We start from the raw sequence: 22,442 nt of genomic DNA on the forward strand, positions 1-22,442 counted from the left end.
GTACTCGTTAGTTACTGAGCAAAACCAACTTGGATATTCCTAGCTATTGACAACATGAAATTATTTTCTGGCAAATTCTCTGGATTTTAAGTGAAGACAAAGATTCTTTTCTTTACGTATATCTGTAAAATAAGAACATGAAATTGAAAACTTCCAAGGCAGTCATATTAAGTATTCATCTGCTTTTGCCTTAGACTGAAAACAGCTAAGTAAACAGAGTTATTTTGAACTATCTTGTCGCATTCTTCAGTTGGACACTGTTTAGCATCTAGCTTGTCACTCTGGAGATAGCTGAACGTAGATTAATATTTACAGAGAATTTATGTGATTTTAATAACCTTTGGAATTGGTATAAACTTACATAAAAGGAGAAACCAGCTACACAGCAATAGTAGTAGTAACAAAGCAGATAAAGCTTATTCCGTGTAAAATTAATGATGTGGTAAGGAGCAGGAAGCAACTGAAACGCAGCATATATGGTACTGCTTCTTTTGTTAACAGTGTATATCAACTGGTTTTCTCTTAAACCTGTGACTTAATGAAACTTTAAAATTACTAGGTCCATGATCCAAGATGGAGTTTTGTTAAAATGACAACTGCATGCTTGAAATGCTTCTGCATCAGTTATTTTTTTTAAAACAGTTTTAAAATGTTCTCACCAGTTAAAGAAAAACACCATCCCACCCCTCCATCCCCCCCACCTCCCCAAAAAAACTACTCCTAAGGCTAAGTATCTGCTAAGTATCCACTAAGTATCGCAAAACGTAAAGCTATAAACAGGCACAAGACTCTTTATAAACATCTGCATTTTATTCCAGAAATCTGTTTTCTACACGCAGTGTTATAATTGTAATAAAGGACTATGAGGTTAATGAGCTGGGGAAGAAGCAGCTGGTCAGAATTATTTCCCTTAATATCAAGAAAACGAAGATGAGGTAAAATCTTCTAGCTTTTTTCCTCTTACAGGTACAGGAATTACATGGTATGCTTGCTGTTATGTTCACCTCCTGGTTGTAGAACTGGCACCTCTCCAGCCCCAGCGCAGAAATACAGGGCTGAGATGTCTGGATTAGCAAACAATTTGTGTAGGTAGAGCTATGGTTACGTGGTAGGGACCATATAGAGCCTGCAGCTTGTGGTGTCAGGCAGAACATTTAAAATTGCGTTGGAGTACCTAAAGCATGGTTGTAAGTAAACATTCCTTTTAATGTTTGATCGCTTAGAATTCTCTTTGATTATTTTCTTATTGTCTTTACCGGATTGGATTTTTTTTTAAATTATAATTTTAATAGTCTGACGTGTGCGCTAACAAATGCAGGAAAACTTGATCTAAATAGTTTGAAGCAGGTACGTTTTTTGCTGATCTGTAAAATATGATGCAAAAGCACATAGCACTCTCCTGGAGCACACCCCCAGAAGATTTGCTCAAAAGATTAGTATTCTGAAGACATCATGATAGTTAGCTATCTGCAGGAATATTTGCTTTGTAAATAAACTGAGTGTTCTTATAATGCTTGTGCAGATGTTTTATACAGTTTACTTAACACTTTTTTTGCTAAAAATCTTAAATGAGGTTTGTAAAATCATAAAGCTGCAGTGTTCAGCTTACTGCCAAAATAATACTAAAGGTTACATGTTTCTGTTTATTTGTAACATTTCTCTCAGAAGACACTGTAAAAATGTGAAAGCTGGTTTCACTTAAAAATCAGTTTTTCAAGGCAACATTTAAAAACTCCCACTGTGGCCTAAATGTGTGACAGCAGCTTTCTGCACTTCTACTAGTTAAGAGGTGCAGTTTGGTAATTTACCTTACCTGTGATTTGCCAGTGCTCATATTGGAGAGGTTTATGTGCTTTTAAAAATAACAAAAAAAAATATTTTAAATAATAGCCAACTAGACAGTGTTGTTGCTGTTTTTAATGAAGAGAACCATTCACTCAAGCCCAAAAGTGAAAGTAAAATTTCTGCTCTCAGTTTAGCTTGGAAGTGATTTAAAACACTGACTAAACTAAACAACATTTGGGTTTATTAGTCAAACAATCAAATTAATTAAATTTTACCTTATTTCAAGTTTTTAAAAATGTTTAACAGTGATGGAAGAGGTTAGAAAACAGATTTGAAAATAGATATGTTTACATAATAGTATAACTAATGCTTAATATATAAGTGTACTTAATCTAATACAGATTTCCTATAATTCAGAAATATTAGTCATGAGATTTAGCAAGCTTGTCCCTAATAAATTCTTGATTAGATCCCCATGAGTGAGAAGATATTGATCCTAAGTCTTGACACCACTCACGAATGCGTATTTCTGTGTACAAGAAGATGCGTTTAATATATTAGATGTTTCAGTTTTGAATGCATTGCGTCTAGCTCTTCTGACTCTTTAGAATAATTTATCTTAACAGCTGACCTTAATTGTATGTTTGAAGCTTACAAGTGTGTTGTGATTTAGAAGAATAACTTAGTTCTACATCGACTAAATGATGCAGTAATTTTGAAACAACTAGTAAATGTTAAACAACCATCCCCTGTTCTCTGCAGGTAGAAATGAACTGCACAAACTTTGACTTTGTTGTTTTGTGCATTAATTTCTGATGTGAAAAGTCTAACAGTTACTTTTTCTGCTTGCTGCGTTGTAGGCTCGCAGCTTTGTTTTCAGGCAGAAGAATAAAGCAACTTTTATAAGAAGCTAGTTTGGCAATCTGAATATCTTTAAGGATATTCTGAATGCTATCTTTTATTGATTTTTTTTTTATAATACTTTATGAAATTTGTACTGTACTGTGCCATAAAGATTTAAACATCACCTTTAACTTCATACTTCAATTTTTTTGCCCTCTATACGACCTGTAGAGACGTGGTTTTATTATTTGTCTGTTGGTGATCGTGGTAACATTCATTATAGTATTGAGAAAAATTATTTCAATAATTGAGAATTTTTGTTAAATTTACCTGTGAACACTTATGAATTAGAAGATTATTTCAGTTTTTAAAAATACTTTAAAAATATTCAAAATTACCCTCAGTAATAACGGCAGGATTATCAACAGACTCCTCCAGTATTACTCGTGTTGGTGCTTTGTTTTATGGCATTTTTAAGATTAATTGCTTCATCTCTCTAAAAGAATTGTGGTGGGCTTTCCCTTGCCCAGATAAGATTCTTCTTTAATCTATAGCTGTAACATTCATAGTGACAGTAACCATTTATAGAGTCTGAATTACTGTACCTTTCTAGTAGCATAAATGCTAGTTTAGGAAGTTACCAAAAGAATTAGAGGACATTTCATATCAATTCCCCTTTGTAACAGTGAATATGAAGCTATTCTAGAAGGGGATAAAATCGATACCAGTAAAGGTGCAATTTTACATTTCATATAGAGATGACTCAATCTGTGATTAATAATTGTTTATTTCTAGGTTTTGTGGGTTTTTACAAGAAGATTATACAAAGGAAAAAATATTCATTCTGCTGAGTTTACCAGCATCCCAGATGAAAGTTAGAGAAGTAACAGACAAAACTGCAGGCAAGGAATCCAGATTGCACTATATGTGTTCAATATGCTGAATGTAAATTCAATCAGAATTTTAGGCAATTTCACACTATGCAGCAACAGGGCGTTTTTCCTTGGCATTTGTGCTATGTGGGAGTTTTTCAGTTGTAGTACATGGTATAGCTTGAATAAGCCCTCCAATATGTAGTGTAGTTAATCTTTCTAGAATCTCTTGAAACTACAGCACATTCCCGAGACTCTTTGAAGCTGGATTCCCTTCTTTAGGTGTGAATAGAGTTATTTCTACATTTGAGATATCAGTTAGTCCATGCCTGTTTGTGTCTTGGTACAAACGTTTCAGTATATGCAAAGATGCTTATTTGTTCTCCCTCCTTTCTTACATGTAGGTTTTATAAGTTGAGAAAGGCTTTTTGGTTTCGTATGACAGGTGTAAGTCTATCAAAATGGTACTGGAAAGCTCAAAATCAAATTATCTTTAATGGACTTGTGGAATTAAGTTAATATGATGTTATTAAGTTTACCTCTAAAATATAATTTTCCTTGTTTGTGTAAATTTGGCACAGATTCAGTGGAGTTTTTATGTGTGTGTACTGTCATTCACGAATACAAGCCCCTTTTGAAATTCTTGACAATGCAGATATCAGCTGCAAAAAGGGCTGGGATTCACTGTCCGTTAGAAAACGTGCCCATTTTCTGTTTGTAGTATCTAAACCTTGTATTTCTTTCCCACTAAGTAACCAAGCACTACAAATTTCGTATTTTTCAAAGTTGTTCGTTGTTGGTTTTGTTTTTGTTTTTTTTTTTTTAAAGAAAACATTTGCTTTCAACTTGAGCCCTATGTATCAAGTTTCTGTTGGAGGAAAAAAAAGTTTATGGTAGTAAAGTTTAGGGAAAAAAAAAAGTTTATGGTAGTAGAACTGTTCGAGTAACTTTACCTATCTTGTAATGTCACAACTTTGACATTGTAACATACTGTGGCTATTTCTATTCTGACTCATTGTTTGGCAACTCATATGTTATTTATTGCAATCTTGAATCACTGGTGTAGAGCATGAAGTATTCTTAAGCAATATAAAGGAATATATGATTTTCTATTTATAAGACGCATAGTTTTCTTTTCTTACGCTGCTTACATTTCTGCTGTAGAAAAGCATAATCTTACGTGGAGCTTCTACTGTAAAGCTTGCTTGCCTTCCTAAATTATTTTCTTATTCCTCAGCCTCTGTGTCTGTGAGTGTATTCTTTTAATTTAGCACCTAAGAAAGTGTGTGAAATCTTCTGTGTGTTTTCTGTTGCCTCTGAGAAGTTGTAATGTTTAAGAAAAAAGGAAACAGAAACCACAGCTGTATATTATTCAAATTACTCTTAAGAGGAGGCACATGAGGCATCTGCTGCTGAAAATATTTCAGTTTTATAACTTAACGTTCAAGACCAGTTGGTATCCATAGTCACAACGCTACAAATGTTCAACTGCTGAAGGAGGAACGAAAATAGCGCCCTTGGTGCTCTGTTGCCATAGGGGAAGAATCCTGTTGCAATTCCCAGAGGAATACTGCTGTAAGAAATTGCAAAATAGCGTTTTGGCGGACAACACTGAGGTGTTTATAAATACAGAAGCTGAACTGTGTTAAGAAACTTCTTGGCAGTTTTCAGAGCATTTGCTGGTTTTAGTTTAAAACCCATATTATAAAACTAACAAACTGGAGATTGTATTGAAAATCACTTAAAAGGAAATATATTGACGGATTCCTCATTTTAACTACATCATTAGTTCACAATCTTCTTATAATGTTATTTTGCAATAGAAGAAGAGGTGTGGTAGCACTCTGCCGCCTGGTCATAGAGAAAGGGAGGATACAATCCTGATGTCAGTGTGCTTATGTATATTGACACTGGCCCAGGTTGCCCAGGGAAGCTGTGGATGCCCCATCCCTGGAAGTGTTCAAGACCAGGCTGGATGGGGCTTTGAGCAGCCTGGTCTAGTGGGAGGTGTCCCTGCCCATGGCAGGGGGGTTGGAACTAGATGATCTTTAAGGTCCCTTCCAACCCTAACAATTCTATGATTGCGATGCACAGTTAACTGTCTACAGATCATAGAAATCATGGTTTGTAAACTGAATATAGTAAAGTTTTACTCTGCTGTTTTTCATAGTATAAAAGTCAAGAGAGCTTGTTAGGCACCCTGATAGCTTAGTTAAGGGTAATACACTTGGATCATGGCTTAATACTTATTCTCTACATTAAGAGAGATGATGGCATGTGGTTCTTGCTTCCTTGCTGGGACATGAATGAAACCAAGTATTCTAACAAAGGTCTGTTTCCTATGATTTCAGAGCCTTGGAGCAGACCTCTGCTATTTTCTGCTTTTTCTTTTTTTTTATGCTGAGATATTGATAATTCTGTCATCTTCCTGTGTGTTTTTCTGGGCTGAGAATTGCCCAGTATAGATGTCTTTTGTTATGAAGTAAAGAGGAAGTCTGACCTTTAAAGATAAATGTAAATCTGTGCTTCTTTTCTGATGCTTTTCTGCCATATCTCTGGCTTTACAGGTGCTCCCCAAGTCTAGGAATGGTTCTGTATGACTAGTCCTTTCAAACCCAGCCTAATTAAAGTAGTTTTGAGACTTCTTCTCTCATTTTCTCCAGTGTTTTCTTGCTCCATGCGAGCTATTCACTTATAACCCTGGAATTTTGCACCCTGATCAGCCTTGCACTAAACAATCTCACAATAGGTCATACAGTTTTTCAGCCTTGTGTACCCCTTATTGAAAACATCCTCATTCACAGCAAGAAAGATCACAGGGTAGATTGCTTATCCAAGTCAACTATGGTCCTCAACCTGCGGTTGTGCAAGCTTTCAGCTGGAGTATGTAGGCTGTCTTTTAGACCTTGAAGGTAAGTCATTTGTCCATCAGGATGGTTTAGTTTCAGTATCAGTTCACTATCTGGCTGGTGCAGAGTTGTATGATTCTCACTGTTCTTGCAGTCCTGATCTTCTGCAAGGAATAAAAAGTTCAGTAGGCAGTTTGAGGTTTTCCCTTTCCAAGAAAACAGTCTTCCCGACAGTCAGCATTCCCTCAAAGAGGGTTGAAAATACCCAGTCACAGGTAGAAGTTTTTGGATAAAACTTCTCCGTACACAACTGCTACATTTTACTCAGCAATCACTCTGTCAAAACATTATTTCTCTCACTCACTTGCAAGAGGTCTTCGTCCATTGACACGTGTTTTCTCAGCGTCTTGCCTCTCCATGGCCTTTTGGCCTTCAGCTGAAGCTCTCTGTGCAGCAGTTTCTGTGTGAAATATAGAGGGTTTTTAAATCAAACTGTGTGCTGCAGGATTGTCTACAGTGATAAGAACTCATTTGTTGCATATCTGGAGACTCTGGTATCTTAATTAATCTATTACTGAACAGTATGTAAAGTGCAGCTACTGGTGGTACCTACACATTTGTATACATACTTACCAAGAACAGCACAGTCATAAAAATCTACAAATAATATTGCATTTGGAAAAGAGGGTCTGCTGTTGCAGTTTGTCTAAAGCTCTGAGGTCCATATCCAGGTGTTTTGGACCTGGCGTTATTCAAAACCCATTTGCTTTGGAGTTGACTATAGTAAATAGGCAATCATTTAAAAATGAAGAAAAGAAAATTACTTAACCAGTAAGCGAAATTCAAGATACACATGTGTATACATTTTTATTTCTGTGCTCTCTGCCCTGGGATTTGGAGAATGTATAATGCTTTTGGCATGGAGCATAGAGTGAATCAGGGAGCATAAATACTGAATGAATGGTATTGTGAAGCAGAAGTTTCCAGGTTTGAATGCTTAAAACTGACCCTTTTGACTGACCGGAGCTGCATGCAGGGTCATCTGTATCTGTGTACACAATGGATTTATGCAGTGGTATAGATGACGTTTTCTGTTCCCTCCTTCCTGCTGAACGTTGAGCTAACACTTTTCTAGAATAAACAGAAATCTTGTTTTCTGAGTCAAAGCAGTCAGCTCAGTTATCGTTTTACATGTAAAGTTAAGATATGAAGTGGCGATACCAGTAGGAAAAGTATGTTTATCCATATTGAATTAGATGGGATACTTTGGGAGTTCTTCGGCCAGCCCTCTTCTTGGTTACTCTGTATAGCTCAGCAGAGTTGGTCACCACATTAATCACCTGGAACGTCTTGGGCAGCATAGGTCCCTGCAGAGCTCTGCCTTCTTCCATAGAGAAAGTTAACATGTTTTCCTGTTAGTGTTTCTTTTCTCCTAAATAATTTATCCAATCTCAAAGTGTTTATCTATTTATCTTCCTCTCCTATCCATTATAGGTAGCATAGTTTCTTTAAAAGCTTTGATGAAATGCTTGTGGAATTTTCGTAGGGAATTCCAGTAGACTATGTAATTAAAACTGCTTTGTCCTTACGCTTGTCGATTCCTTAGGAGAACACTAGGTTTGAGCCATAGCATTTCTTAGTTTATAATTAAGTTTGTTCATATTTTAGTTGCAGAATAGAATATGATCCAAAAGTAGTCCTAGACTCCTGAGATCAAATGAAAGATTGCTGCCCTACTCCTCTGATTTCTAATCTCAGACCATTAAATAGAGGAACTGGCAAAATTCTTGTTTGAGGAAAAAATATCCATATAAATGTTTTATTTCTAGTCTGCTTGAGAAGATGTCTGTTTTCAGTAGTTCACCAGAAATCCATTCCATGGAATAAATAAATTTTAGAAGTGAGACTAAAAGTCCTTGTAACATGAAATATAGCCACCACCACCTTCAAAATATGGTTGAGGAGGTCTCAGCCAAGTAGAGCAAACAAAAAATTAGGAAAATTGCCTCATTGTTTCTTCAGGGCACCAAGCAACTTTTTACTTTAATGGAATGCGCAGTCTCCTCTTGATCCATGAGAGTGCGTAACTGTAAGTTGTACGGGTTCCATACGGAAAATAGAAAAGGAAGAGTCTTGACATTACAGCTGCATTTGAGTTCTTTTGTTGCAGAACTAAACAAGCTAAAATTCTCAAACCTGTGTTAGCATTTTGAAAACCTGGTCAGGTAGGATCAATTTAATGTAGTTTATGGCATTAGTTAGAGGTCTAAGTAATCCTTGTCATACACGGTTGTATCAGATACAGAGGCAGAACTGTTGGTTGCCTGAGAGCTATCGGTCTTATACGCGAAAGTATCGTGATGCTAGCAGAGCAGATCTTATCCACGACGTTTTGGAATAAACACGGTCTAAGGACGTAGAGTCAGATTGATGATCAGATTTATAACATCAAATGTTAGATAGCCTTCTAGTGGGACTTTGGGTGAGAAAAAAAGACAAAGGGACTAGACTTTAGTAGATACCTTTATAATCTGGTTAGTTGTAAGCACTACTGGGTTTCTGAATACCCACTTGCATAATGCTGTCTCCAGTAACAACCTCTGCTTGGAGGCAGTTTGGGACACCCTGCGTTTTCTGAGTGGAAATGTAACTCTCTGGGCAACTCGAACATTGTATTTCTCCACATTTTTTTTGATGAATAAAACAAACCAAGTGTTCTAAACATGTTGTGTTTTAGAAAATGTTCATATAATTTCATTCACTCACTGACAACATGGCTTTGAAGTCATAATATATCCTCGCTTCCTTGCTTTCTGTCTGTATAGTCCTTCCTCTCCGTGGAATGCAGAGCTCCTCATTCTCCTTATATTGACAGAATAGTAAGTGTGACGGGTAAATATATAAACAGTGAACATGAGGAAATGATACTTGAATATCATTTACTTGATATTCTAGATACTTGAATATCTGAGGGGTGACCTTATCAACGCTTATAAATACTTAAAGGGTGGGTGTCAGGAGGATGGGGCCAGGCTCTTTTCAGTGGTGCCCGGGGACAGGACAAGAGGCAATGGGCACAAACTTGAGCATAGGAAGTTCCACCTAAACATGAGGAGGAACTTCTTTACCCTGAGGGTGGCAGAGCACTGGAACAGGCTGCCCAGAGAGGTGGTGGAGTCTCCATCTCTGGAGACATTCAAAACCCACCTGGACGTGTTCCTGTGTAACCTGCTCTAGGTGACCCTGCTCTGGCAGGGGGGTTGGACTAGATGATCTCCAGAGGTCCCTTCCAACCCTATGATTCTATGATTCTATGATTCTATGATTGAATGAGACGTTCTTCCATTAAAAACGTAGAAATTAGAGAAGAGGTGCTGTGGAGCTTAGCATAGGGATATTACTGTTATGTTTTCATAGAGACCATTCAGTAATCATCCAAACATAGTGGACATTTCTGTGTTCTACAGCTGCCTACACATTTCCTATTTTTCTTGATTGTTATTGCCTACTAAACTGTTTCCGTGAACCCACATCAGCATATTCTCTAAAGGATATCAAAGTTTTGCTCAAATGAATTTTGGAAAACAAAGCATCCTTTCAAGATACTTTTTTTCAAGAACATGTAGCGAACAGTTGAATATGAATATTGTAGCATTTTTGTGAAAACTTGCATCAGCATGCCATAACATTTTCCTCAGTAAAAAAGACAAAATACTAAATGGACTCAACTGCATTCTTAACATCAAAGGACAGAGGTGATATGAAGTAACTGAGGTTTGTTCTCCACACCTTCATTTGATATACCTTGCTTCAGATTGATTTGCAGAAATGTGGCTCCTTGTACTTTAGAAAAATGATGCTCAATGTACAGCCCAATGTTATAATTCTGTAATTCAGCATTTGTGAGTATTTCGGTATGTATATTGATGGAGATAGGATGTGTCTTTTCTTTAACCCTAACAATGGCTTATCAGCACATTCAGTTGAAGTTAGGCTCATGTGATTTAGACTTATGATTAACACAAGTTGCATCCCTACATGTATTTTTGCTACTAGTTACAGGAGGTACTTAGCTGTGTCACATAACTTTAACATCTGAATTCTATCCCTGGGTCCTGCTGTCCTGCTGTGTGATTTAATAACTTCATTTCTCTGCCTCACTTTCTCTATTTTTGAAATAAAAATAATGATGCTGACCTCTTTTGTTTCAGCACTTAATTCTTTTCTGCTATAAACCTCAGTAGGAGAGTTACAAGGTCATGATAGCAGTAGACGTACATTCTTACTCTTACTGAATGTTTCCAAAGATCAAAAGCTTTTTTTTTTAAAAAAAAAAAAAAAAAAAAAGGAATAGTGTTAAAATGTTATGGGGTATGTATGCTTGAGCAAAGACTGACTGTTGTATGAAGGAACTATGTTTAATATTACAGACCAAAGTCCTTAGTTCATGGGAAAATGTTGCCCCACTACTTCTGTTTTAATAAAATATTCTAATATTGGTATAAGCAACTAAACTAATTGATCTTAGAGTTATTTTAAGCACTTGGGGACCATAAAACTGCATGAAAGTACAGTAGACTTGGCGATTTTTCTCTGAGATAAAATTGGTGTAATGTTTACATGAAAGGCCATCTGTAATCATTCAAGTCAACCTTGAATAGGGGGACATGCAGACATATATTTCAGTAGTTAGACAAAATTTATTAGCTTATTGTAGCTGATATAATGTAAAAATAATTTTTCACAATCACATAAACTTTGATGTAGTTTGAAATATCTGTTTCCCGTGTCTGACTCGGCAATTCAGGATGAAATGCAGGACTCCATCTCTTAGATAAGCTGATTATTTTACAAGACAATCATATTGGCTTGTCATTGATATTCCAAAGTGAACAAAAAAGTTGCATGTTTAATTTTTGTGCTGTGTAACTGCAATTTCTAACTCCTACTTCAGCGCTCATTCTTCAGCTTGAGATGTGACTGGAACTGGCTGTGGTGCCATAGGATAGCTAATTGGTAAAGCCTGTTTGGAATGTGGGTAAGCGAGCCATTTTGGCAGTAAGCGGAGTAGTAAAGAGCACTCTTTTTCCCTTAGTTGACTCCCAGGCTAAAATTAAACAGAGTTCGATATTTCCACATTTAGTGATTTACAGTGCATCTGTTCTGAGTCAACTAGCAGAAAGAACTAATTACCTATATACTTTTATAAAAACGAACTCTTCATTTGGGTGTAGTATGCAGATCTGCATTTTTATAGTATGCCTTAGTGGAAGCGCCCTTCAAAACAGTAAGACAGTAAGTAAAAAAGATAACTTCTTCTTTCTGTTATCCTTTAAAGTAATTGGATAATGAATTAATGATGCTAACTCAACCTGTATCAGCATCCTGCTTATCATTCACATGTCCTGAGACACGTAGGAGTCATGAGCTCAATGCTAAAATAATTCATGGTGTAGTTTACATAGCAAGATGGTGTAATGTTTTCTTTAGTTACTTAGTTACTAAAAATAAACAAAACTTGTCAGAATTAGTTTTTATTGTAGATCATTCCCTTTGTTCATATTTGTGATCCCTCCCCAATAGAAAGTGTACATTTAACTATAATATACAGTTTCCTGTAGAGGTTTTTCAGTTCATTTTATATCTAAAATGTTTTACTGAAAGTTTTTTACTGGAAATGGCAATACAGATGTGTTTGGATACTGTGTACACACAGAGCAGAATTTAGAAAGAATTCTACCAGGGTGATCCTTTGTTGTTGCACAGATAAAATACATTTTTCTGCACATAAATAGCAAGGTTGCTTCTCAATGTCTAGTGCCTCATAGTATGTTATTGTTAAGTGTTTAGTTTCAAGAAGTAAATTTATGACCGAACTATTATTGTCTACTCTTCTTAGTAAATTTTTTTCCACCAAAATATTGGGAGCGACTCAGTAATGCAGTTTGCCCTTTCACAAGGCACTTACATCTCCAGAGCACAGCCGGTTTTGACAAATGTTGTCACCGCTCTTCTCCTTCCTGAAGCGCTCGTTCACCTCTGCATTCCTCTTTCACCATCCTGCTGCCTTCATCCTTTTCTTCTGTCTCTGTGACATTCAAAGCCCTTTCCCATTCTCTCATCACTGCTGAGCGTCCCTCAGCACCACCGCTCTGCTGCTCGACTCTGCCCTCTTTCACCTGTCCTGCCTTTGCCTCTGGCTTCTTTGCAGCTGCCTGCCCCAGGTGTCCTCTTCTGCCTTGCCAGAAGTGTACCATATTCTCTTTTTGTCCCACTTATTATATGCTTGAGTTTCCCTTTTGAAGGAGAGGGTAGGGCTAGAGCCCCAGGCTAGTGACCCCTCTTCTCCCTGCTCCTCCAGCAGCCTTTGCTCGGTGCTCAAGGTGGGAGGAGGTGGTGGCAGAGCCAACCCAAACGCAGGAGGCCCCAGGTTATCCTCCGCGGGCCTCCTGGTCCCGTGGGAAGACGAGTGCTGTTGCTGCAGCTGTCATCATCCAAGGAAGCTTGTTAAGACGGATGAGAGTGCCAAGCGCAGCTGTGCTCTGCTGCCTCCTGTTTGTCCTCCTCCGCCGCTGCCTGCAGCCTCCCCTTGGTTCGTTCCTTCAGGAGAGAGCTGAAAGTTGGGGAGATAGGAAGTTATTTGCCCAAACTGTGCCACGCAAATGACATCAGGACTTTGAGGAAATTCTCAAAGATTACGTAGTGTTGGGCTTGATTCTTATTTTTTCAAATCATTTACTAGATAGATGTAACAGATAACTCTGGCGAGAACTGGGATCTGGAAACGAAACCCAGTATGGTGTGGGACTAAGGTCTGTTTTTTCTGAAATGTAAATTTAATTAAAAGGAGAAAAGGGGAGGGGAGAAAAGAAAGTTCACCACAATCTTAATGAAATCCAGGAAACTCGAGCATTGCGTTTTGACAGAGACAAAATAGCAATTAATTTTTTTTTCTTAGACGTGTAAGGAGTCTGCTGCCAAGTTACAGCTTGGTCCTCACACAGCTTGGTCCTCACATCAGTGAGATCTTCCTTGACAACTGAGGGGGGGATTCTTATTTCTTGGCATGAGCATGAGAACACAAGTTTAAGAGGTTGTTTGGTTTTTGGTTTTGGTCTTTTTTTTTTTGGTGGGGGGGGTGGGGTGGGGCAAATCTGAGAAACTTTTCTTTGACTGCATAGTTATTTATTTTGAAGAAAGCTGTTACACAGAAAACTTTACATTGGTGATTAAGCTCCTCTTTGAATACAGTGGCTGAGTAGCAAATACAGCAGTAAATTTCAGTAATTCAGTGTGACAGAAGCAGCTTGGTAGGAGGCCAAAGTTACCTGACAGTCAAACTGAAAGGGGAATAATGTAATTGCTTATCTGACTACTTGTACAGCTTTTTTGGTTTCTTTTCCTCCCTGACACAAGCTATCAAGGACAAAAGACAACTGGAAAAATAAACTCTTTTGCTCTCTGTTCTACCTTACTTAAAAGTTCTATGGGACTGTGCTAGTGTGACTTCACGGAAGTGAAAAGGTAGTTTCAGTTCAAAGCATGTATTGTATTGAACTTCTTACCTTTAGCTAATTTTTTGCAGTAAACAAGAAACTAAATTGAGTAACTAGCATCATGTGCTACAGTAATACTTTTTTTTTTCCTCCCCTTTCAGGAGTGTGTTATAAATGTGGGATTTTTTTGTTGACTTTGCCTGTAGGCTGACTTTATTCCTCACTCTTTGGGAGGTCTCTGACTCCCACTTGTCATATCACATATATATTAAACCTTTCATTAAGTATTGCTGACAACAGGCCGTATCTCTTAAAGATGCAGGATTCTTTTATTTTGGCTTCCAAGTATCTTATAAAAGCTAATGATCGTAGCATGTACTTTATCAGTCCTCTGTTACCTTCTGCTTCCTTTTTCTAGTCTCCTCCAGATCCTGTCGCAAGGCATATTCACTGCTCTTACTTCTGTGTTACCCATTTACTTTGTGCTTGACATCAGCTTTGCCTTAAACTGCAGATTTATTTCTGAGGTTTATTACTGACATTTAAAGCCATCAGATCCCATAGACTAGTCTGTGTATAGGAGTTCCTCACAGTGTGTGTTCCAACTCCAAGCCTGAGCTAGGCGGATGATTTATCTTTGTGTATTTCTTGACTGCCATTTTCCCATTGTACTGATCAGGCTTTGCTTTGCTGAAGCCCGAGGTTGATGGGTCTTCTGCCATTTAGAATTCAGCTGGTTTTGAAACACTGTTATATACAATAAACTCATAACTTAACTTCCCCCCCACCCCCCTTTACAATTTTGGTGATGTGTTACTTGTTTTGAGGCGTATGTTTTTGCTGGTTTTTGGAAAGTACATGGAATTCTGTGACAAGCTTTCTGAGTTTATATGAATTTATTATTAAATTCAGATTGCTGCATAATTACATTGTATACTACAGAGTAAATATAGGAACTATGATTCTTTGAATTATAGAACTACTGTAATTCTCTAGAACTTGGTGCTGGAGTCTTCCAGTAATCAGGATTTCTCTTTTGAATTTATTTTGTTATTTATTTCATAATTTAATTTATTTATTTGTTGTAGAATTGTAAAACTTATGTGAAAAGATAACTGGCTATTACTACTTGCCACACTTTTTCAATATAATTGATACCTTTGTATTATATTAATCCATTTGTTTCTGAATTTTACAGCTTTGTGATTAAGTTCTGCTGCAATAGGTATCAGTACTATTAAAACAAAAGCCTCACTAATGTATCATCAGATTTTTAGTGCAGGTTATAGTGCTTCATAAATTGGGTTTAGTGTGCTTGGCTTGAAGTATACGCTCAGGTTTCTGGATACTGAGAACAGTTTTTCTCTTACTGGGAAGCCTTAATGCTTCCCATGGAAGTTTTTCTTCACAAGCATAAGAAAACTAACAAGTTTACTTTTAAGAAATTAAGATAAAGTTGCCCTATCTTGTAATCCTAGAACTTTAAAAGTAAGATTTAAAGAAAATAAGATATATTGTAAAACAGGATAAAATCCTAAGAGCTTACAGTACAGTACTGAGACTGCCGATGTTAGCAGAGTTCAAAAATTTGTCTTATTTTACCTAACTAGTCCACTAAAGAATATTTGTGACCACATCTACACAAAAAATGTTGTCCTGCACAGCTTTGGGCAGATCAGGCACCTAAATTAGACCTGTCTTTATTAAAAGAACCCACTGTCCTAGATAAGTTTTTCTTTATTGAGGTTGGGGAGAGTCATGCATTATATTCTTCTTTCTGTCAAGGGTCTCATTGACTCATTTCTTGCATAACGTTATTGTTGGCTGAGAATCTGAGGAAAGGTGTTGTGTTTATTCAGTTACGCACACAACTTTGTGAAAACAAGCATTTTTCTTGGAAAAAAGTAGTAATATGCAAAATCAAAATGCAATTCTCTGCATCTGTTTTTTGTGTGTGTCCATAACACTGGCAGTGCTGGCAAGTTTCTCACTTTGAAGAAGTTATTGAGGTTTATATTTTAATTATTACTCTTGATTGGAATTTAAAATAAATATATATGTAAGTTCAATCCAAACAAAAGTCTGCATCAAAGTTGATTTGTGTGCAAGAAAAATGAATACATATATGGAGATAGTTTACATTTTCCTTTCTTTTCTTTTTTAGGTGCAGTACTCTTGTCCAGCGTACAAGGATTAGCAATTAATGTTGATCCAGTCCTATATACTTGGCTTATCTACCAACCTCAGAAACGAGCTAGTAGACACATTCAGCAGGTACGTATTTTTGGAGGGAAAGGAGTTGGGGAGAGGGGAAAAGTTTTTCTTCCATATCTGCCAGTAGTGCATTCTTATTGCACATATTTGTTTTTGATCACTCTGTTCTTTGTAGTTTGCTGCACATATTGTTGATCTTATTTTGAATTATTTAAAATGTTAAGTTTTGCATATTAGAATTTTAATTTCACAACACTTTCATTTATAACCTTTAATTAAAAGAATAGAGTGGTTTTTTGTGGTCACTGTTAAGGATCAGTATTTTGCAACTAGATTTTAACAACGGAGACTTCATAAGCCTCCTGAGTCTGAATGGTGAAACATGTCGTAACCATCTGGGATGGTCTATGAAATAATTGTATAACTTGTTATAAAATCACTTCTCTTATTAATACCCATTTTAACAGGAGATCAACCATACAGTTCAGAACTTGACATAAGTGAATGCTGTAACATATTTTGTATATAATGTCAAAACACATATTTGCACATGAAGTGCTTGGAAACGATACAAGGAGTTAAGGCTGTGGGTACGTGTGGCACAGTGTTTTCTTTGACTTATTCTTGACCTTAACTTTCGTGCCCCGTACTCCTGACCTGGAAAGAAGACAGGTTTTGCCTGATTTTAAACTTATTTTTAACTGCTGTTTGTCAGAGCAGAAGAATGTCATAATTGATCAAACTAGTGGTCTGTGTAGTCTGATGTTCCGTCTCAGTTATAAGCGGTTAATTATTAAGTGGCCAAGAAAGAATCCTTTGATATTTGTCTCATATATATGTCTTATAGAACACTGTGCGCAGCAGAGAAGTTTCATACTGGGCGCTTGAAGTGGGAGGATTAATGTGAACTGTAAACATGCCTGTTTCTTGTGTGTAAATGATCTTGTTAGGTAGTAATTGTCAAACATTAATTTGAGTCCCATTAAGCTCATTCTGCACCAGAACCATCTGAAAAACTTCCAATGTGTGAATTGCTGCTTTATTGTTTTAATAACTTTATGCTGGTTTTAAATGTGTTGAATTGTTCTTCATTCCTGAATCATAACTGGAGCAGCACAACATTTCCTGCTATATCTCTTTTTAAAAACAGACCATTTATTTACTTTTGCGATACTGTTATGTATCCTTCCAAAATGTAATTGAGCCTGGTTATTTCAAATGTTCGTATAAAAGTCTTTCCTTAACATTAATTGTATATAATCAGCTCTTAGTGCTTTCTCTTTTGATTGCCCTTGTATACTGAGTGACTAAAAAGGTTTAGCAACTACATTAGGAAACGTATTCGTCCATGGTTTTGATCACCAGTAGCAAAAATTTTAACCAAATTTTGACTACGTGGTTATTTTGTAATTTGTGTCATTACCTTATACAGCCTTCTAATATTTTTTGTGATCTATTTCTGATTAAAATTACTGTATCACATTTCTAATGTTATTAGCATTTAGAGTTGCTTAGTCACTTGAAGTGATTTTAATTAATTAACTTATAAACCTAGCTGTCAACATCATACTAGTTTCGCTGTTAACATAACTGTGATAGACTGCACATAATAATAAAAATTACAGTGTCTGTAGTAGTTGTGAAGAAATTTTATTTGAAAAGTATACCTTAACCAAAGACTTCTTTATGTAACTGTAATTGTCCTAGGATAAGGGTTCTAGTCAAAGTTATAGCCTTTTATATTACTTATTGGGAAAAGTTTAGCTTGTTTCCGTAGTCTAATTTGTATAACAAAACACACATGCGCTGTACAACCTTCATAATTTTTGAACGCTTAATGGAACAACTCTAAGACATGATGCTTTCAACCAAGTTATGGCCAAAATGTTATTGCTTGATAAAGGTCTTTTCTTCTTGCAACAGAAGAAAAGAAAGCACATCACTTCAGAAGTTCCTGGTGTCATTCAAAAATCTTAAATGTTAAGATATTTTACATTTTAATGTCTACTCAATGCAATTTTTTGCTCTGCCATTTTAAGTAAGTCAAAATTGTGAGTTTTATCTGAAAACAGAGTCAGAAAATCTTCCAGTACGTTTGTTTCTGTGTATGCATTCAATCAAGTAATAACATTGAGTTCAATAAGTTAAATGAAATTATTAATTTACTTGGGACCACAACTATAGCCATACAAACTTCTGATTGCATAAAGGATAGGGCTGGGATAGTCTGTCTCCCCTCAGAGACAGGTATGCCTTTATGTACCAGAACTCCGTCACATTTGTTTGTCTCTTAACTATTACTGTGGGATTCTTAGGTTCACGACGACAATTTGGTAGTACATGTATTGTACATCTTTACTGAAATACTCACTATGTGTAATGTAACTGTGTTGGTGTGGTTTACTCTGAAAGCATGAAAAGTTAGAAATATCAAAACATACTTAACTTTGTAAGCTGAAAATGGCATAGGGCAGAATTAAACATAAAAGTAAATGTGTTTTAACAAAACACATAAATTTTTCCTGATTTTTCCATAAAGCCACACTGTGTTATCTTTAAGATTAACGTGATGAGCCACTAAGAAATGTTAATTCTCTTTGGCCTTACTGAGATTTTATTCAGCTGTCAACAGGACAATGAACGACTGCTGTGTTGGGGTGTGGGGGTACACACAGCCCAGTGAGGACAACCCCTTTTCATTTATTACTGTTACACTCCTGCTGAACCTGCCTCTGTTTGTGCCTTGCTTACCCAGTACCTGATAATTGCAGAACTAGTGTGACAGCCGAGGCCAATATGGTACTTGGTTTGTACAGATGTTACTTCTTTATAGTTTCTCCTCTCCTTTACCCAGCGTGTCCATTTTGTACAATTAGGTTATAAACTCTTTAACCGTGTTTATGTATTATCTAGCATACTATGCCATATGTCCTGATATGTTCTTAGATGCTGTCTGAAAAATGTGATGAATGATAAATGAGGATTTTAAGTCTGACTAAGGGTAAACACCAAAAGGAGAGAGAAGCTATTTAAATGAAGAGTTACATTTGTCACAGTAAACAGTGGATATAAACAGGTTCTTCACATATTTAGGCTAGAAGTAAAAGATTTTAAAATCTTGAGTGTTAAGACTGCAATAAAGTATTTATGCTGCTTCTGTTAGAAGCAGCAAATTAGAAGAAAACTTTCTAACTTGTTCTTATATGGAATTTTATGTCTTTAGGAACAATACATATAACAACTGTTTGCAGGAGAAGGGGACTGGACTTAGTGTTTATCTAAAGAAAATATTAGAATTTGGAAATCACTTAATGTGCAACCCTTCTACATAAGTTATGTTTCTGTGTGGTGTTTAAGTTACAGACATCATTCACCCTCATGTTTATTTTATACTAACTTAAAAAAATATGAAAATTTGGAAATAGAGCTATCCTTTAAGGCTTCTGCGTAATTTTTTTAATACAATGGAATATTCGGTGCCAAATGCTTTCAGTGAATGGCATTGTAGCGTATTATCTTTTTGTTATAAAGTGACGGTGCGTGCCAAAATGTGTCTGCTATTACGTATTGAATAATGATCTGTGGGGTTGGTGTTCTGGCTATACGGTCAGTGCTCTAGGGTAAATGGATGCAAATAGAACTTGTTTTTCTCTGTCCATTTTGAATTTCAGCATGCATCTATAAGTTTTCCATTGTCCCCTTTGAAGCACAGAAACAATCCATGAGGCGCTCTCTCAGTGCTTGAACAAATCTGCAGATTGCTTTTGAATTTCTCTCATGGCTACTAGAAATATGTGGGGTAGTTCTTAAGTTTCTTTGCTGGAGTGAAAGCGTTGTGTAAAAGGAGCCTCTTCTGTATCTGTAGTCTTGTCCATTATTGCCTCTTATCTAATTGGTGATATTGGACATAGGTCAGTATAATGCCATTCTGAGGGACGTAACTGGATTTTAATCATGAGTAGTAACACTTCTTGTAAACATCATTTGGCAGAAATGAAATAAGAAGTCTATATATACAAAACACAAACAAGCACAGAGCTTTTGTTGCATGCCTTTAATGTCCTTATAGCAATGTTTGTTGCAAGTTTATAGTTTGTAAATTTTCCCAGTAATAATAGAGGAAACTACTGAAACAGTTTGTAGTAAGAAGTATCTATATACTGTATGGTATAATGTGCAGCATGTTTTCTCTAAAAGGTGATACGGCACAGAGACTGCTGCTTATGTTTATAATAGAAATAAAATTAACGTCTTTCTTTGAACTGAATTCGAGTTAGACTCTCTAGTTTTCTTATGTGTGAAGTCTGCGAAATTGTATTGGCTGTTACAGTAAGTTGTATGAGGTCTTGCTCAATAAAGAGCCTGTTCCAGTGCGCAGTCACCCTCACGGTAAAAACATGTTTCCCTTCACTCAGAGGGAAGCTCCTGTGTTTCAGTATGTGCTCATTGCCTCTGGTCCTGTCACTGGGCACCAGTGAAAAAGGGTCTGGATCCATCTTCTTTGCACCCTCCCTGCAGGTATTTTTGTAGATTGATGAGGCCCCCCATGAGCCTTCTCTTCTCCAGGCTGAACAATCCCAGCTCTCTCAGCCTTTCCTCTTGTGGAAGATGCTCTAGTCCCTTAATCATCTTCGTGGCCCTTTGTCACACTCTCTCCAGTATGTCCATGTCTTTCTTGTACTGGGGAGTCCAGAATTAGACCCAGTGCCGAGCAGAGGGGAAGGAACACCTCCCTTGACTTGCTGGCAGTACTTTGTCCAGTGCAGCCCAGTATACCATTCACCTTCTTTGCAGCAAGGCTGCTTTGCTGGCTCTTGTTCAACCTGGTGTCCACCAGGACCTTTTCTGCAAAGCTGCTTTCCAGCTGGGCAGCCCCCAGCATATACTGACACATGAGGTGGCTCCTACCCAGGTGCAGGACTTTGCACTTCTTATTGTTGAACTTCATGAGGTTCCTGTCAGCCCATTTCTCCAGCCTGTCACAGTCCCTCTGGAGGGCAGCACAACCTTTTGGTGTATCAGCCACTCCTCTCATTAATGAAGATATTCAACAGGATTGGACTCATTATTGACCCCTGGAGTACATTGCTACTTACTGGAGTTCAACTACATGCCGCTGATCACCACCCTCTGGGCCCAGCCATTCAGCCAGTTTTCAGTCCACTGCCTACTCATCCAGCCCCTGCTTCACAAGCTTCTCCGTGAAGATCTGATGGGAAATAGTGTCAAAGGCCTTACTGAGGTCAAGGTGGATAACATCCACTGCTCTCCCTTCATCTACCAAGTTAGACATTTAATCATAAAATGTTATCAAATTGGTCAACATTGACTTCCACTTGGTGAAACTATGCTGATTACTCCCAGTCATCTTCTTGTTCTTCATATGCCTGGAAGTGGTTTCCAGGATTAGTTCTTCCATCACCTTCGCAAGGACTGAGGTGAGGCCAACTGGAATGTAGTTCCCTGTGTCTTCCTTCTTGAAGATAGGAGTGATATTTGCTTTCTTCCAGTCTTCTGGTACCTCTCCCAATTGCCATGATTGTTCAAAGAACATCAAAAGTGACCTTGAGATGACATCTGCCAGCTCTCTCAGCACTTGTGGGTGCATTCCATCAGGGTCAGTGGACTTACATATGTCTAGTTTGCTTGAGTATTCCCTAACCTGATCCTCTTCCACTGAGGGTATGTCGTCTTGCTCCATCCTTTCCCCCTGGTGTCTGGGAGCTGGCATTCAAGGCTGGGCTTGCTAGTAAAGACTGAGGTGACGAAGGCATTCAGTACTTCAGCCTTTTCCAATAGGAAAAGAAGCTCATGAGTTTTCTGACTTGATATCAATGTGTATGAAGGATATATGTGTATCAATGAAATATTTTAGCTCCTTTTGTTAATCTCTTTTGCCCTCCTGCTCCTTTCCTTTTCTCAACTCAAGTGAATGCAATAAGGTAGTTAAGATTGTCTAATACTTACACAATTTATACACATTTTTCAAAAATGTTTTACGTTGATTTAATATCTAACAGTTCTGAATAATATACAAACAGAAGAAAATACAGTTTTTTAGTGTCAGAAAAGGAAGAAAAAACTGTAGATTCGTAACAGGGGACAGGAAGAGGTAAGGAAAAGGTATTTGTTATCATGAGAGTATATTCACCTCATCATCATCTGATGATCCTTCCAGATAATCAGTATAGCAAGTATTACATGCTGCTTTGTCTAGAAAAAGACACTATTGGTAGATCACCTTTCCTGTTGGGAGCACCGTACTGTGCGTAGAATGTGTAGTAATCAACACCAGGAACCTTTGCCAGCTACTAGGTTAAGAAATAAAAAACCCAGTACACGCAAGACACAGCATATATTATAGGGGCAACAATTGTAGGAAT

At 37.1% G+C, this 22,442-nt stretch overlaps 1 protein-coding gene across 3 annotated transcripts in view; it reads left to right on the forward strand.

Moving 5' to 3' along the window:
* The window catches only part of VPS13B (vacuolar protein sorting 13 homolog B), a 479,360-nt gene that overhangs the window by 194,034 nt on the left and 262,884 nt on the right, over nucleotides 1-22,442 (forward strand). For all 3 annotated transcript variants that reach the window (XM_063327260.1, XM_063327261.1, XM_063327262.1), the window contains exon 20: nucleotides 16,010-16,119. In XM_063327260.1, the coding sequence (XP_063183330.1) occupies nucleotides 16,010-16,119 (110 nt within the window). The remainder of the gene's footprint in view (nucleotides 1-16,009; nucleotides 16,120-22,442) is intronic.

This window comes from Chroicocephalus ridibundus, chromosome 2 (assembly GCF_963924245.1).
Source record: "Chroicocephalus ridibundus chromosome 2, bChrRid1.1, whole genome shotgun sequence".
NCBI classification, from domain to species: Eukaryota; Metazoa; Chordata; class Aves; order Charadriiformes; family Laridae; genus Chroicocephalus; species Chroicocephalus ridibundus.